Source organism: Hyla sarda, chromosome 1, assembly GCF_029499605.1.
Source record: "Hyla sarda isolate aHylSar1 chromosome 1, aHylSar1.hap1, whole genome shotgun sequence".
Lineage (NCBI taxonomy): Eukaryota > Metazoa > Chordata > Amphibia > Anura > Hylidae > Hyla > Hyla sarda.
This window is the reverse complement of record NC_079189.1, coordinates 390,100,094-390,118,790: the sequence shown is the minus strand read 5'-3', so window position 1 is coordinate 390,118,790 and position 18,697 is coordinate 390,100,094. Positions and strand designations below refer to the sequence as shown.

The window sequence follows — 18,697 nt, the reverse complement described above, 5'->3', positions numbered from 1 at the left end:
ACAAGTACTGGAAGGCTAAAGATTTTTAGATAATTTACAGATCTGTTTAGTAATTTACAGATCTGTTTAACTTTCCAGAACCAGTTCATTTGATTTTTTTTTCTCTGGTACACCCCTTTCACCTCTTAAGGAAACAGGGCGTACCTGTACACCCTGCGCCCGCATTTTTTTTTCTAATCAACTGGTGCCAGAAAGTTAAACAGATTTGTAAATTACTCCTTCCAGTACTTTTTAGCGGCAGTATACTACAGAAGAAATTCTTTTCTTTTTGGATTTCTTTTCTGTCACGACCACAGTGCTCTCTGCTGACACCTGCGGTCCATTTTAGGAACTATCCAGAGCAGCATCTGTTTGCTATGGGGATTTTCTCCTGCTCTGGACAGTTCCTAAAATGGACAGAGGTGTCAGCAGAGAGCACTGCGGTCGTGACAGTAAAGAAATCCAAAAAGAAAAGAATTTCCTCTGTAGTATACAGCCGCTAATAAGTACTGGAAGGATTAAGATTTTTTAATAGAAGTAATTTACAAATCTTTGTAACTTTCGGGCATCAGTTGATTTAAAAAAAAAAGTTTTCCACTGGAGTACCCCTAAAGTGTATCTGTAAAAAAATGAAATTTTAACATTTTTTATTGTTGAGACCCTGGCCAATAATGAGAATGGGCGGAGATAGAGAGTGACACAATACTGTGCTCCTTTTGCTGCTCCTCTCACCGTTCTGTGTCTATGAGATCTGGACGGCCACATAGACTTACATTACAAGTCGGACCAGGTCACGTGACACAGAACCGGGAGAGAACATGCGGACTTTATTTTTTTCTCACTAAGACCCCGACCAATAAAAATATTTTATATGTTTTTACAACGTATCAAAAGTTTTTATGACAGGCAACATAGAAATGTAAAGTATGAGCATTGTTCTCCGGTTTATGATGGGAAGCATTTCCACATGGCAATTATTCGCCCGATAAAGAATTCTCCCTGCCCAGCCGGTTTGTGTATAGAAAGGTTTACACCCTGTACAGTAAGGACATGCCATAACGTGATGACTAAAAAGAGAAAGGTAAGCATGCCAGGTATCACTGCTGAGATATGTGAATGTCACTTCCCAGGCATTCCTCTCACCAGAGACATGCTACTATGTAGATGACACGTGCCTGCATGCAACAAATGATATTAGGCAGTGAGCTGTCTGGTATCCTGCCATGCTTGTACATACTGTACAGCCCAAACATCCGATCAGGGATGTACGGTAAAGTGAGATCATATAAGCTTGAATCATTATATGGCTTGAAGGTAAATTCCTGGCATACCGTTTCTATATTCTGAAGAACACTTAATGTACGGATAAAAATAAAATTCAACGTGTAAGAGTCATCCTTTATATTATCCCAAATTTTTTATGTGTATTACTTATTTATGGAGATTATAAATGGGCAGTCCAGACATTCGTCGTGGTCTCGACATAACAAGCTCATGGACAAGTTTAACTCTTAAAACTTTGCAAAGTCCCTTCCCTGGCCCTGATTTACTATTGTCAACCCGACATTAGAGATGAGCGAACTTACAGTAAATTCGATTCGTCACGAACTTCTCGGCTCGGCAGTTGATGACTTATCCTGCATAAATGAGGTCAGCTTTCAGGTGCTCCGGTGGGCTGGAAAAGGTGGATACATTCCTAGGAAAGAGTCTCCTAGGACTGTATCCACCTTTTCCAGCCCACCAGAGCACCTGAAAGCTGAACTCATTTATGCAGGATAAGTCATCAACTGCCGAGCCGAGAAGTTTGTGACGAATCGAATTTACTGTAAGTTCGCTCATCTCTACCCGACATGTTTTGTCGGGTTGTGCGCCAGAATGTGCGCAAGAATTGAAAAAAATCCGACTAACTCTCCATTTTACTGAGAAAATCCGAAAAAGGGGGAGGTTGGTATGTCCGGCGAAAAGAGGGCGCAGGGGAAGTGGGCGTGGCCGCGGAAAATGGGCGTGTCCTTGACATTTAAACTCAAAAATTTTTACTAACCCCACAACTCAGAGCAAAGAAACACAACACAAAGAAACCTACACAACACTCTAGTAAATCAGGGCCATCGTGTATCTGTTTTTGCCATCAACCAAAAAGTAAGGCCTAGTTGATATACAGTTTTAGCATGGTTAAAGTGCAGTGGTCTCTAAACTGTGGACCTCCAGATGTTACAAAACTACAACTCCCAGCATGCCCGGACAGCCGTTGGCTGTCCGGGCATGCTGGGAGTTGTAGTTTTGCAAGAGCTGAAGGTCCACAGTTTGGAGATCAATGTTCTAGCGTCTTAAAGCTCCACTCTTGCGCTAAAAGTGAAAATTGCGCCAAATTAAGACCCACGTTGGATGATGATTTCACAGGTACAATGGGAACCATTAAGAACTGAGCAAGCCATACACATTAGATCAATGTCAACCAAAACCAAATACATACATGGGAGAGAGAATTCATGACCTCTTTGACTTTCCCTAACAACAGGTAATGTCTTCTGTAACATACATAGATGGGGTGGTATATGATTAAACCTCTGTTTACATGTGTATATACTGTATAGGTATACATTGAAACGTAAACAAGCTGTCCAGAGAGTAGATTTGTACAGTGGTAAGCATATTCAGTAATATCTTGTTGCAGTATCAGAGTAAAATAGGGCACGTTCACATGGCAGAATGTCCGCCCAGAAAACTTCCGTCGGACAGTTCGCAAGCTGCAGGCAGCACAACAAGCCGGCGCTAGGACTGCCCAGAAATGCGCATTCTCCATAGACAGTGATGCCTTTCAGAGCAGATTATGCAGAAAGAATTGACATGTCAGTCCGGAATCAGAATTTCCGTCATGTGCACGGTGCAGCACAAGGCTATGTTTAAATGGCGAAAATTCCGCTCGGAATTTCCGCAAAATTCACTGCACATTGAATCGAATAGTGGCTTCCGCTGTCCCATTCACAGGGCAAAATGTCTGCTGAGATTCTTCAAATATGGCGGAATCCCATTAAACTCATCGGGGCTTTGAATTTCAGCAGAATTTTGTGTTTTTGAGCCCACAGAAATTCTGCAGAAATTCTGCTCGAATGAGCGAAATAGCAGAATTTCCGCAGAGTGAACATAGCCTAAGATTGCAGAGTCTTCTGCAACAGAATTTCCAAGCAGAGTTTTTCCGCTAGATACCGCCATGTGAACAAGGCCTCAGTGTAGGTGACTGTCTGTAATACAGAGGAAAAGGACAGCTCTTGATATTAGATCCATAGAATCTGATTTGATAAGGTAAAAGGTTTTATCATTGAATACCACGGATGTGCCATATGACATTTGTACTGTTCACTCATTGCATATTATAGCATTGATACAATTTCCTTTATGCTGCTTCCCGCTGTCTTCTCTAGACCTAATCATCTTGAAGCAGATAAGAACACTTCTTGCCATCTCACACAGAGAATGCCTTTTCTCAGAACAGGAGAGAGCCTGGAAGTGCCTGCACTTCTGGAAATTGGACAAGCACAGCTCAGTGAAGTACACATTGCACATTAGGACACCTTGGCACAATAATGCAAGTGTGTTACTTGTTCTTCTCTGTATCGAACAAAGGTTTACGAAATCCATTCTGATGGCCTTAAAGGGGTTCCCTAGGATTAGAGCAGAGCTGATTTCTGTCAAAAACAGCACCACACCTGTCCTCAGGTTGTGTGTGGTATTGCAGCTTAGTGAATGAAGCCACGTTGTAATGCCTCACACAGCCTGCAGACAGGTGTGGTGCTGTTTTTGGAAAAAAAATGTTCTGTTTTTCTATTCCTGGATAACCACTTTAACCCTTTGGTGTCCTTAAGAAGGAGAATCTAAACCACACAAATTTTTATTCTTCAATTATGCCATTCCATACATGCATCCCTGGGGCTGCTGGTATTGCTTTCCCATTCTCCAATTCTGTATTTTTGCTGCTTCTGGGGGATGACGCTTCATACTGCTGCGCACCCATTTGTTGGCTGCAGTAATGCCACGCCTCGGCCGGTAATAGGTTATCATATGATGTATCAGGCCCGGGTACCAGGAAGAAGGCCGGGCCCAGGCTCAATACATCAAATCCCCCCCCCAGCAGCGTGACGTGACCAAACTGGAGGCACCGGGGAGCAATGGGGAGTAGTTTATTGTTTTAATTGCATTGGCCCGGGCATAATGGCTACACAATAAGTAGCATTTTTAGGTAATGCCATAGAACATCACACAATGTCTCTGCTCTGATCACCAGAAACGACTTTCGTCATTTGGCTGTATCTCTGTGTGCACTTTCTACCATAAGCCTCACATTACGACACTGTGGATGTCACATGCAGCACCACCCTCACTGACATAATCACATGAGTGGACAGGTCACTGCCTCCCACCAGATCAGCACATTCATCTCCTGACTATTCCTATGACTGATAGGAAGAAGCTCAATGCACAGTGGGCGACATAGAAAATAACTAATTCTGCTTTCTCAGACCTATGACTGCATCTGAACAAGAGTTTCGTAATGATAAATGTAACTTGGTATTGTTCCTTCCTACCCATTATATACAAATATATAGATATATTACTGCATTATTGAATGTAAAGTAAAACTAATATTAACTATTAACTATACTAACATATTTAGGTTGTAATGGCTAAACACATCTATGCCACAGCCATTTATCTATTATTTTTAAGGCATAACATCTTTGGTCTATCACAGTGGGCATCAGATCACATAATGGGATTGCTGCTAGTAAAGCTAAAGATGACCATACCTGATGAGTTGCTTGACACCTATAGCTAATAAAATGGACTTTTACATAAGCTGATTAACGGTACAATGATCACTTGTAGGATGAATGTTCATTTATGTTAAGTGGCCCTTTCAAAAGGTTTACCAATCAGCCAAGGAATGAGAAAGCGTTGGTTGTATGGTTTATGTAGGCCTAAAAATCATATTGGCCCTACATCTTCCTGTGAAAATGGAAAATATGCAGCCAACAATGATGAAAGTGAAGGAACACACAAACAATCCAGAATCCTTCATGTGCCCCTGCCAACATAAAGATTAAGTTGTGTAAACGGCCCCTTAAATGAATGCTGATATACTAGGAAGACTTTAGTGGATTGGCGCTCATTCATGAAGCCTTATAAATGACTCAATCATAGTGCAGGCAGGGACGCACTAGGCTGTGGTGCCACTAATGGTGAGGGTGTTTGATAAAGTTTGTGATTCCAGGGCACTGTTTACCTCCATGGTCCGCGGATGAGATAGATACTCCTGGGCCAGGTGTGGGGTAATGAATACACCAATGCAAGGTTAGAAATAATTATCTTTACTGTCGCTGAGATGACTGAATCCTTGGCAATACAAGCTTTTGTGCTTAGGGATGTGCAGAGTGTGACCCGGGGAGCCAGTCATCTTGCTGGGAGTTGTAGTTGCTGTTGCAGCAACCTTCTGAATATTAGCAGCCCATGCTGACTTGAAAGATTTAACTTGACTGACTGACTGAAGACATGATTTTCCCCAAGAGCTTTGCTTACCACAAGGCTTTGACAGTCACCCGTGTGCCAGGGTCTTTTAGAGATTGGCGTGGCTGTAGAATTTTTAAAGTTTCTTCTCCCTAGGCTTCTCCTCACGGTATCTGCACCCCACTCCTGAACTCCTCTCAGCATCCTCTGCTAACTCACAACTGAACTTTCCTCCCCCCTACACTACATAAGGGCTAGGTTTGGGGGTCCCCCATTGGGGCTTCAGGGTCACCTGGTCACTCTTAAAGGTACAGTGCCTAAATTAGTACATAACATATCAGACAATTGAGCAGTGGGCCCAACATATAGACAGCAGGGGGCAATCTTTAGTACACAGGACAGTCTTTGGTGCTGGGACACCACACTTTTATCATGATTGCACATCACCCCATGTAAACAGCTGATAATAATGATATTTAGGGCTGCAACGCTAACCCTTTCACACAAGCCAACTATTGGAAACAAGTGTCCCTACAAATGCTCATTTGACAGCTATTCGGCCCATGTAAAAGATCTTTAAGACATCTCAAACTGGGACACGTCTGTGCTGCAGGAGGACTGGGGATTCTATAACCAAATTTATTGCAGGAAATAAGTACTCAGTCCATGTTTCACCGTATATGTCTTCCTTTTCTTCATAAAGAAAGTGTGGATTACTGCCATATATTCCCCATCACCAATCGCATTATTACTGTACTGGTTTATTGAAGCACAGGATTTCAGTGTTTGTACATAAGCAAATCCACATCCAGTAACAATGTAACTAAAATCCTTCCTGTAAATCATGGTGACCATGCTACTTAAATGAACAATATGGAAGCTAAGTTCCATTGTCCAATTTTCACCACTGCCACTTAAATCTAGATAGGAAAAGATGAAGTGTGAAGTGTATAATGGAATGAATGTTAATTAGCTATATGCAAATGACCTCAGTAAAACCATTATCACCTCTGAACCCTTCAGAGACAAGGGTTGTGTGACAATTCCTACACCTAAACACCATATAGTACGACGTTCTATAAATCATGGAGGATGGATCTGTATACTAACATTTCATTATAGGATTTCCTTCAGATGTAACCCTCTTATTGTCTCATGAATGAAACCTATATTGTGTGTGCTGAGGAGAGTGAAATCTGGTCTTAAACAGTCCATTGTTACTCCAGATTTGCATGTTCAGGACCCCGAGGCACTGCAGAAACAAGTCGGCTTCTTTACTGGAAATCGGTGCCTCTCAGTGTAAATAGGCTCCTCTTCTTCATCCTAGGGGCCTACTAAGACTTATTCAAATAGCCCTCATTTGTATAACCACTATATGAAAATGGTATGCCGGCTATTTGCATTACAGACACGCTGATCCCTTTCACCTAAGGGCATATGTAACTGTGAGCCGCCATGCTTTGATGAGGGATTTGGACGTGGTATGGCAGTGGCATAGATGATTTTTTCTATACCCCTTTAGAGTGCACTTTATATACAGTGTTGATGCAATATAAGATTTTATTATTTTTGTCTACCCAGCTGCAAAAAGTGTTCTCATGGAATAAAGTACAGTACTACTGGCTAGTGTACCAGAAGAGCATTATGGGTGTCTTTGGAACGAAGGCTTTCCATATAACACAGTATGTTCTTTAATCGCTGAACAGCACGGCTCCGATTTATTTCTTAGAAAACTGTTTCTCCTTGCTCCCATAGCAGAACAATTTGACCTTTCTGTAGAAACTTGTGTACACAATCTCCACGTCTCATTGGCCATCGTATTCTTCCAGCAAGAATATGAGCGACTGTCCCAAGACAGAACGCTCTGTTCATACACTTTACAACTATGTTTGTGTAGTTGTCAGAGCTCTTCGTGCATTCTTGGCAGTTACACCAAGACTTTCTACTGGGACACAATGCTTACACAAGGGGCATAGGATTGGTTCCTGGAAATTCAGAGACCGACAATTCATTGGCACCATAGGGCATGGCGATTAGTGGAATGTACCTGCCAGTGTGTCACGGTGCACGATAACCTTCCCTCAAAGCACCAATTGTGTTTTATCAGCATGCAGTAGTTTACCTATTAACCCTTCAATGGGGAAAGCTTGCTGAGGAAACTTTTTCCCCAGCTGTTATGCAATGTACTGAACTATGTAAGATCAAGGCACTATGCAAGACAGGCCAGTTTTTACAGAGTAGTGTGTGCGCCCTAGATGACAGGGAGGGGGCAGGGATTTTTTGGTTAATTCTTAGAGTAGATTGCAGACCCCCCCATTGTGACACACTGCCAGCTGCACGCTTTAGAGCTCGGTCTCTAAAGACCTCCTACTAGAATACTACTCATTTGCAATGCAGAGTCTTCACTTCTGCAAGTCTCTGTGATAAGCAGCTGTCGCAGGAGGGTGAGAGGTCAAATTATCAGATTGAATAGGAAGAATTAGGAGCCTCAGCTCTCTCTTATCTGGAGAGGCATGTCCCCTTCCTTGTGCAAGAAAGAAGAGGAAAAAAAATAAACTGTGGGGGAGATTTATCAAAACCTGTGCAGAGGAAAAATTGCCCAGTTGCCCATGGCAACCAATCGGATTGCTTCTTTCATTTTTCAGAGCGCTCTCTAAAAATTAAAGCAGAAAGTTGATTGGTTGCTATGGGCAACTGGACAAATTTTATCTGCTCAGGTTTTGATAAATTTCCCCCAGTAAGTGCAGACAAAAACCTGCACAGTAATCTAGACAAACATTAATACATATACCTATTACTGTATATTTCATTATGAGTGTTGTGCTGGACTTTTTGCACAATTATTGGTACCCAGGTGTGATAACATAGTAGACTGACAAGTAAAAGTTCGTTCAAATGGTTTATTGTAGCACAATGACAAGTTATTATAAGTCAGCAACAATGCAAACAGATAAAATTGTAAATGGTTACATGATAGAAGTGCCAAGGGAATGTAGCATAGGTATATGCACTGTATATAAAGTTCATAGCGGCTTCAGGACCCTCTCCTGTACAGAGACAGATCCAAGAGTGTCAGAAATTAAGTCCAGTTTCTTCTTTACGTGTTTTTTTTTATTTATTTTTTTAATCTTTTGTTAGTCCAAGAGTTCATAGTATGCTCAAAAAGTAATTCCATAAGCTCTCAGCATAGCGAGTTGTTTCCCATCTGCCATAGGTCTTGCTTGTAACATCCAATCCAAAAAGACATTTCCACTTTGCAAAAGTCCTTCCAGGTTTGCAAACATACAATATACTCCAGCTCCACGGTATGACTGCCCCGTCCTGCAATGCTATTAGGAGGCTTTGCACTGGTCTGAACCATCCCTTCTGTAGATCAGTCCATGTCAATCTTCCTCCTTACTCTTTTGCTCCACAAGAGCCAACATCGTGCTAGTCTCGGCCACATATTCCGACTTCAACCAGCGTAATCCACAGACTCGGGAACGCAGCTGGCCCAACCAGGCGTACAACACCATGGTAAGAATGCAAAAAGGGTTTTCACCATCTAATGCACTAGTAGTTTCTTCACTCAGGCAGGGTAATAGTGGGCACCCAGTCATTCACTTTACGGCTTTCTTCACAGAACAGACCAAGTTTTTCCAGAGCTGGGTCTTTCCAAGCATCCTCACTGGGGTTCTGCGAAATAGAAAAGGAACGGAACATGAGTAAACTGCTTACAAGAAAAAAGGATTGAGACACAGCCAAAAGGGCTCAGCGCCAAGTCATTGCAGATAAGCAGGAACAGGACACTTACCGTAATAAGGATGCAGTGCAGATCTTTGGGTTCTCCAGACTCGTCTGTGCTTCCCAGGATCTCTGCCAGCTTCTCCGTGTCATTCAGTCGTACAATATTAATGTCATTTTCACAGCAGAAAGCCTGGATCAGGGTGAAGTGGATCTGCAGGGCAATGTCCCCTTCATCGAACTCATCAGCAGCCAGAATGCAGAAGGTCACGTTGTCTGGATCACTGCAGAAGGAAAAGGAGAGGGGAACGTTAGCCGTGCCGCAAGTGGGTCTGTGTGTGGGCAATGCGTTACGTGTGTGCATGAGTAATGGGTGTGCGTGGGTTCACAAGGGAGTGGGATACTTACACATTCATGACTTTGGCAGACTCGTAGACTCCGACGGTCAGACACTCCTGTCTCTGGGCGGAGATCAGCAGCTCATGCAGGGCTTTACCAGCGCTGTGCATCCTGAACAAGACACAATTGACACACATGAGTATAAATCCAGCATCACATGCCCATTTCAGCTATCTCTAGCTCCTTATATGGCGTACAAACTGGCACTGAACATCTAGACTATCAATGCATGCAACTTGTTACAGTGTTGCCCCAGCTGTTGCAAAACTACAATTCCCAGCATGCCCGGACAGCCGAAGGCTGTCCGGGCATGTTGGAATTTGTAGTTTTGCAACAGCTGGAGCCACATAAAAAACTCTTAGCATCAAACTAAGTACCAGTGCAGTAGCTATTCTTCCCCCATTGCTGTACCCACATGACACTGCCCCCCATAAAACCATTTCCAGTGTTTGCCAGGGAAAAGGACATTTACCTCTCAGCGCTTTCCACAACAGCTTCCTGTCCGTGCACTTCTTCCAGAGTCATGTTGGTTTAGTATCTCACAAGTGATAAAGCCAAATAGACAGAAAAAAATCCACAAAGGTTCCGGTAAGTGAAGGAGTTAATCCAAAGCTGTCAGCGAGCAGGCTAGAATCCCAAGCAGTGTGTGAAGAGCTACTGCCGAGACGCTGCTATTTATCTGCTCAGAGCCGGGGGCGGGGCTTCCTGCACTCCTTCACTCTGATTGGCCGGGCGGAGGCGGCATTGTAATGCTAATAGGGGGTTACAGAACGCTCTGGCTTGTGCCAGAAGGCCACACGTAGGGGAGGGGGCAGCTCAGCCGAGTGTGGTGGAGGGTCTGTGGTGGGCGCATGGGGAGGAGGGGGGTCTCACAATGACTCAAAAGTCTAATGTCCTCCTTTGTCGTACTGTTACCAGGCAGAAAGGGGACACATGAAAGAGACCATCTGCACAACACTAATAATGTGCCTGCTGTTCTGAGGGGATAGCAGAGCCTGCACTGTTGGGACAAGGAATGTATAGTGTATAGGGTGCAGTGTTGGCACAAGCAGACATGTATAGGGTGCAGTGTTGGCACAAGGAATGTATAGTGTATAGGGTGCAGTGTTGGCACAAGCAGGCATGTATAGGGTGCAGCGTTGGCACAAGCAGGCATGTATAGGGTGCAGCATTGGCACAAGCAGGCATGTATAGGGTGCAGCATTGGCACAAGCAGGCATGTATAGGGTGCAGCATTGGCACAAGCAGGCATGTATAGGGTGCAGCATTGGCACAAGCAGGCATGTATAGGGTGCAGTGTTGGCACAAGGAATGTATAGTGTATAGGGTGCAGCATTGGCACAAGCAGGCATGTATAGGGTGCAGTGTTGGCACAAGCAGGCATGTATAGGGTGCAGTGTTGGTACAAGCAGGCATGTATAGGGTGCAGCATTGGCACAAGCAGGCATGTATAGGGTGCAGCATTGGCACAAGCAGACATGTATAGGGTGCAGTGTTGGTACAAGCAGGCATGTATAGGGTGCAGTGTTGGCACAAGGAATGTATAGTGTATAGGGTGCAGTGTTGGCACAAGGAATGTATAGTGTATAGGGTGCAGTGTTGGCACAAGCAGGCATGTATAGGGTGCAGCGTTGGCACAAGCAGGCATGTATAGGGTGCAGCGTTGGCACAAGCAGGCATGTATAGGGTGCAGCGTTGGCACAAGCAGGCATGTATAGGGTGCAGCATTGGCACAAGCAGACATGTATAGGGTGCACTGTTGGTACAAGGAATGTATAGTGTATAGGGTGCAGTGTTGGCACAAGCAGGCATGTATAGGGTGCAGCGTTGGCACAAGCAGGCATGTATAGGGTGCAGCATTGGCACAAGCAGACATGTATAGGGTGCACTGTTGGTACAAGGAATGTATAGTGTATAGGGTGCAGTGTTGGCACAAGCAGGCATGTATAGGGTGCAGTGTTGGCACAAGCAGGCATGTATAGGGTGCAGCGTTGGCACAAGCAGGCATGTATAGGGTGCAGCATTGGCACAAGCAGGTATGTATAGGGTGCAGTGTTGGCACAAGCAGGCATGTATAGGGTGCAGCATTGGCACAAGCAGGTATGTATAGGGTGCAGTGTTGGCACAAGCAGGCATGTATAGGGTGCAGCATTGGCACAAGCAGGTATGTATAGGATAGCTGTTGGCTGTCCAGGCATGCTGGGAGTTGTAGTTTTGCAACAGCTGGAGGCACTCTGGTTGGGAAACACTGATCTATACTATATACTACTATATAGTCCAACATGCTGGGAGTTGTAGTTTTTGTTTGGGGCAGCTGTTGAGCCACAGGCATGCTGGGAGTTGTAGTTTTGCAACATGTGTAGATCCGCAGTATGCAGACCACTGTCTTCTCATGTGAACAGCACCCTGGAACTAAAAATAATAATAGTATAACTGTACAGGGTACAATGCACCAGGAACATGTGCACCCACAGTGAAGAACGCATGTACAGTATTGGTAATACTTCCATATATGAGCATAGTATAGAATCATTGATATTTTTCTTGTCATCATGATAGAAAATCCCTTTTTTTCCCCCATTTGCACAAGTGTGCAGAGATAATAGGAGCAGATTGTGAATGGCACACGCTGCTGTTTAGCATTTCTATAGGAGGGACACAATGGGGGGTAGGTCTGGCGTGTGGCAGTTTGGAGATTAGACAATTGGCCCTTTCTCCCTTTCCAGGGACACTGTCCACCTGCCACTGGGGTGGGGGATGTGAGGCACACATGGATCAGCTAACAATGTCCTGCCCCAGAAAATCCTCAGCAGCATGCTCCATCAATTCTCTGGGGGGATTCTGCACATGAAGCCCCCCACCCCAGCCTCCTCCCTGGCAGCATGCTCCATCAGATCTCTACTGGCTTAACCCCTTCCCCACTGTACTGTAGACACGTGTAAAAGCTGTGCTGGCCAGCATACATTCTCCACTGAGTCATCTGGAATCTCCAAACCAGTTCTTGTACTGAGATGTGCACGCCGGTCCCAGCAGAACACATTGCAACATTATTATTGTGCGCAGCCAGACACATGGAATCAGACTAGACTAGGCTAGACTTGGAGGAATGTAAACGACCAGGGCTGTGAGCCTGGCCTCCTAGACAGAGGTGATCACACCAAAGCGCTTTAGCAGACAGGTCTAGAGTCACTGGCGCAGAGATGGATCAGGACTGGTCTCTTTTCCTGCATGCAGTAGTCTTATAACCCTTTAACTGCCTGAATCCTGCAAGGGACCACATAGACTGCTTTAGGTAGCAATGTGACCTTGCAGGGACTCAATTCAAGCAGGTTATCTGCATGAAGTTTGTATGTTCTCTGTGTGTTTAGCTTTATGCACACATACCAAAACATACTAATAGTCATTCCCAATAAGGCTCCTTTCACACTATAGAAGTTCACCCGTTATAAATGCCCGTTTGAAAAGCCATTTTAAACGTGCGTTAAACAACCCCATTCAAGTCTATGGTGTTTTTATATAACAGAGAAACATGGAGAATAAAAGTAAAGGCATATATATATATTTATACACAGTGACCCCTCGACCTACGATAATTTCAACATGCGATGGCCTCTCAGAGGCCATCGCATGTTGAAGGCAGCATCAACATACAATGCTTTTGTATGTCGGGGCCATCACATAAACGGCTATCTGGCAGAGCAGACTGCTTCAGCTGCCACCGGATAGACGTTTACGGTGCCCCGTATGCTCCGGTGATGGTCACTCACCTGTCCTCGGTGCTCCGGCGCGTCCTCTTCTTTGGGATCCTCTGCATCGTCATTATCACGTCGCTGTGCACGCCGTCCCGTCATCCAATAGGAGCGGCATGCGTAGCGATGTGATGGCGGCGACGGAGAGCATGGTTGCCGGGGAAGCAGAGGCCTTGCCGGAGCGTCGGGGACGCCTCGGGGACGCGGCGACAGTGATCGACGGCGACATCCAGGGCAGCGGTGACGAGCGGTGACGGTTCGGAGCAGAGGGGACAGGTGAGTACAACTTGCTTTAACAGTGGTCTACAACCTGCGGACCTCCAGATGTTGCAAAACTACAACACCCAGCATGCCCGGACAGCCAACGGCTGTCCGGGCATGCTGGATGTTGTAGTTTTGCAACATCTGGAGGTCTGCAGGTTGTAGACCACTGTTCTATACTTTACATTGCACGGATCCCTCAACATACGATGGTTTCAACAAACCATGGTCCGTTTGGAACGGATTACCATTGTATGTTGAGGGACCACTGTATATATATATATATATATATATATATATATATATATATAATGCAAAAAGTTTATTTTTTTCTGGCAGCAAACACTGAGTTTGTTTATCAAAAAAAGCCGTGCGTCAAGGAGAGTGAGGACTTCGCCATGCTGCCAGTGATAAAGTTTCCTGGGTTTGTCCCATATTGCTGTGCTAAGGTTTCCTGGTAGAGTTTATTCACCCTACATTAGACTTGTGCTGGGAACTGCCTGGCAATAATACACGTAGAGCGCCATCTGCTGGCCATAGTGTTTCGCAAATGACCACAGCTAACCTTATAGTATAACCCTTGGAGCAACTTGTCCTAAAATCCTGTATGCAAGGAAAACAACATCTGACTGACACACACCCCGAATAACCTGCACACGTTTCCAGAAGGAAAACATAGAATGAACTTTTGCTAATAGGTTTATTGTGCTTTGTGGTGATTGTGCACATTAGTTTACTCACTTCCAATAATATTAATATTCTTCTCTATGATTCCTAAAAGTGGCATGCTTCCCGTTTGGCACCTCTTTTGCTGCTGCTACTGGGTATTTCCACTTGCAATAAAATAATTCAGGATGCAATATTACATTAACAATGACAGGAAGGGATGAGAGGCAGGGAAGCCTGCAGGGGACTGTCCTTCCAGCATCTGACACTGCAGTGTCTTGCATGGGGCAGATGGCTGCAGATTATCAGTAACCATCAATCAGGGCTTTCCATTCCCTGTAGACTTCAGTTGTCTCCTGTGCCATCAAACAAGCGTTGGTTATCCTACAGGTGTGTTTGACCATCTGGTCACAAGCCGTACCCCTATGATAAAGAAACCATGTACAGGATCTGGTCATTGACACTTGAGCATATTATCATCCTTTCTATATGTGGTCTCTGAAGGATATTATTTATATGAACAGCGACCCTGGGTATCTGGGACAAAGAAAGACCAGCTCTGACCTTAGTAAGCCAGCTTCGAAGTGGCGATTCATCACAAAACAAATATTTTTGCACGTGTGATTAACATTCACATGCTTGGCAGCTCTCTTCACATTTGTTCAAAATACACTTGTAGGTTCAGAAGTGCACTGATACAGCTGCTGCTTTTTCTTAAGCACTAATAATACAGTAAAGTGAGAAATGGGAATCATGCGCCACCTAGAGGCCGCAGTGCAGTAATAAAAGCCTGGCCCATGCAGCCTTGTGCACATGATGCATACACCAGACTGGAATGAAGAACACAATGTCAACAATGTTGGGCAGAGTGTTCTGCTCATCTCCCTTCACTACTGTATGATTAGAATTCTTTTACCTGGATGAACATTCCTGTGTATCTGTAAGAGCACAATAAGGTAACAGCGTATTACAGTATCCCTGCACATTGTTGCATAATATCTGGATGTGCACTTGTTATGGATCATGTGATTTGTCATATATATCATTGTGTTATAAGTACACTAAGTGCTCTCCTTATTTTTAATACATGTTTGTGTAATAAATTGACACTAATCCAAAGACTATTATGTCTTAATTCACTGTACTCCTGAATACAATGTATTATTCCCTGTTATCAGCTACATATACTGACTATAGTGTTCTGTAATGGGATTAGTGACAGGTTTTCATGATCCCTGTCTCCCATTTCTCCAGTACTGAGAGAGATTTTAGGCTAGTGGTCTCCAAACTATGGCTCTACTGATATTGTTCAAAACCTACAGCTCCAACACGCCTAGACAGCCATTGGCTTTGAGAGTTGTAGTTTTCCAACAGCTAGAGAACCACAATTTAAATGCCATTGCTTTAGACCAGTATTTTCTGACCAGTGTGCCTCCAGCACCCCCAGAATTTTGTTCGGGAATACTGGAAATTATAGCTTTGCAACAGCGCACTGGTTGGGAAACACTGTTCTAGACATATATATATGTTCATGTGAGTGAATAGTTAGTGCTACTCGATTTATAAATTGGCCATACACCAAAAATAGCAATCGGCTGAACACTCATTCAGCTCTCAGCAAACTGCCCCGATAGACATGCACACTCAACTCAGGTGAGCATGTATGTCCTGTCAATGAGGGGAGAGCCACTGTCAAACTCCTCTTTTTGTGGTTTATCTCCCAGAAAACAAAAGGACGAAACAGCTGAAAGTCCAACAGACTGATTCTTTACTATCCCAAAACCTACCTTCAGGGGAGAGACAGGAGGCTACACTAAAATTGACAGTTTCGGTCAACATGTATCTAATATGTATGGCCAGCTTTTAGATAGCTGTTGGCTGAATTCTTGTTCATTCTGACTCCCCCTCTGAATAGGGAATAACTCATATATGTGCATGTAGACATATAGCCGACATAACTCATATATGTGCATGTAGATACATAGCCGACATAACTCATATATGTGCATGTAGATATATAACTGACACAACTTATATATATGCATGTAGATACATAGCCGACATAACTTATATATGTACATGTAGACATATAGCCGACATAACTTCTATATGTACATGTAGACATATAGCCGACATAACTTCTATATGTGCATGTAGACATATAGCCGACATAACTTCTATATGTGCATGTAGACATATAGCCGACATAACTTCTATATGTACAAGTAGACATATAGCCGACATAACTTCTATATGTACATGTAGACATATAGCCGACATAACTTCTATATGTACATGTAGACATATAGCCGACATAACTTCTATATGTACATGTAGACATATAGCCGACATAACTTCTATATGTACATGTAGACATATAGCCAACATAACTTCTATATGTGCATGTAGACATATAGCCGACATAACTTCTATATGTACATGTAGACATATAGCCGACATAACTTCTATATGTACATGTAGACATATAGCCGACATAACTTCTATATGTACATGTAGACATATAGCCGACATAACTTCTATATGTGCATGTAGATACATAGCCGACATATGTACATGTAGTGATGAAGACTCTGGGGTGTATTAATGGTTTGTTCTTGAAAAGGAATGTCCCTGGAAATGTCCTTGTTTTTCAGAAATGACCAAGAAGGAAATTCCATTAACCAGGGGAGTAACTATAGGGGGTGCAGAGGGTGCAGCTGCACCAGGGTCCAGGAGCCTGAGGGATCCATTAGTCTCTCTTTCTTATATAAGGAGACCAGTACTATAAATGAAGCAATGAGCCCTGTTACAGATTTCGTATTCAAGTTACGCCTCTGCCATTAAAATAATAATGATACCCTGATTCAGTAAGCTATCGGGATGCAAATTGCTATGTTGTTATTAGTTTGAACTGTTTTATACTTTTTTCTTACCCTTGTGTCTGACCATCCCCCTGTGCTCAGAGCATAGCCTACCCCATCAGTCAAGCAGCTGTTGCACCTTCTCCAGCAGTTGAACACATGCAAATTTTACTCAGGTCTAATCTACTTTGCACTTTGCCTTCTCCACATCCTGTAGAATCTAGAAATGATATCTTATACAAGTATATAGGAAATCTATCCCATCCTTGCTGATATTTTTACATAGAAACATAGAATGTGTCGGCAGAAAAGAACCATTTGGCCCATCTAGTCTGCCCAATAATCTGAATCCTATCAATAGTCCCTGGTCCTATCTTATATGAAGGATAGCCTTATGCTTATCCCATGCATGTTTAAACTCCTTCACTGTATTTGCAGCGACCACTTCTGCAGGAAGGCTATTCCATGCATCCACTACTCTCTCAGTAAAGTAATACTTTCTCATAATACTTTTAAATCTTTGCCCCTCTAATTTAAAACTATGTCCTCTTATGGAGTCCTTCTTTGTACCTTGCCAGCTAATGTCCCAATGTTATCAAAATAATGAGTCCATCAGTTTATTGTGCAAGCAAACAAAAGAAAAGAAAAAAATAAAGCAAACTTTAAAACATTTATAAATATATTAAGTAGATGGATTATGTTATATTGCATTGCTTCTATTTACTGTACATGTACATGTGAGTTCTTAGTACACATTTTCATCAAATTGTGAGAGCCCTCTAAAATGGCAAGATGACCTGTTTTCTTTGTGTTTGTTTTTGCTGTGAAAGCGAACACCTCTGCATGTCTTCTTGAATGTGTTTGAAGGTGCTGATCCTGATCAATTTTGTTCTTTTGCCTTGTAAATGTAACATACAAGAGGCTGCCATCTATGGCACATCCGCATTCGAGCTCTGTCACAGAGTTTGCTCATGACAAAAAATAAAGAAAACTGAGTTGGACGGTCCGTTGCACAACGAACACCACCGGGGCCATCTGGATTCTGTTTATTTGCAGGAAATAAGCATAAAAAGAAAAAGTGCTTGCAGTATTTTTTTCTTTGCTCATGTCCCTCTATTAGATTAGATTCTGCAAATGGAGCTCCCTGAATGGATTTCCAATGCAGATGTGTATGAGCAAAACATCCACCTGAAATTCACAATGATTTGTCTTATCATTTTCTATTCCCTTTATTTTGTAAACAGAGCCCTCTAGTGGTACAACTATATTACTGTATGCATTTCTACTGGAGCAAAGCTGTTCAAAGCTTGTCCCATCAGAGAATGAGATATGGAAAGGTGCAGGTTAGGAGAAAAGAATTACAATGCATTTCAAGACCACTTTATCTCTTAACCCTTTCCCCTCTCATGGACAACCCAATGTTTTATCAATCTTCTAAGAAACAGAAAGAATCTACTACTTTGTGTCATTTTGTGACCTGCCGAAGATCAAACTACTGTATGTTTTCTTACAGTGTATTGTACTGTACAATGACATACAGTTCTGATGGCATCACAT

General features: G+C 43.3%; 1 protein-coding gene across 1 annotated transcript; it reads right to left on the bottom strand.

Annotated features, from left to right (window-relative positions):
* Positions 1-8,367: 8,367 nt before the first annotated feature.
* GADD45G (growth arrest and DNA damage inducible gamma) lies at positions 8,368-10,235 on the bottom strand. Its single transcript, XM_056552237.1, has 4 exons — positions 10,076-10,235; positions 9,613-9,714; positions 9,275-9,488; positions 8,368-9,156 (listed from the first exon to the last, which is right to left on the bottom strand). Exons 1-4 carry the CDS (start codon positions 10,126-10,128, stop codon positions 9,046-9,048), a joined length of 480 nt encoding a protein of 159 aa, XP_056408212.1. The 5' UTR covers positions 10,129-10,235; the 3' UTR covers positions 8,368-9,045.
* Positions 10,236-18,697: the final 8,462 nt, after the last annotated feature.

Coding starts and splice junctions, on each gene's coding strand:
- GADD45G (XM_056552237.1), bottom strand. CDS start 10,128: ATGACTCTGGAAGAAGTGCACGGACAGGAAGCTGTTGTGGAAAGCGCT. Junction 9,489..9,612: donor TCTGCCAAAGTCATGAATGT/GTAAGTATCCCA, acceptor TTCCTTCTGCAG/TGATCCAGACAACGTGACCT. Junction 9,157..9,274: donor TGCACTGCATCCTTATTACG/GTAAGTGTCCTG, acceptor TCTATTTCGCAG/AACCCCAGTGAGGATGCTTG.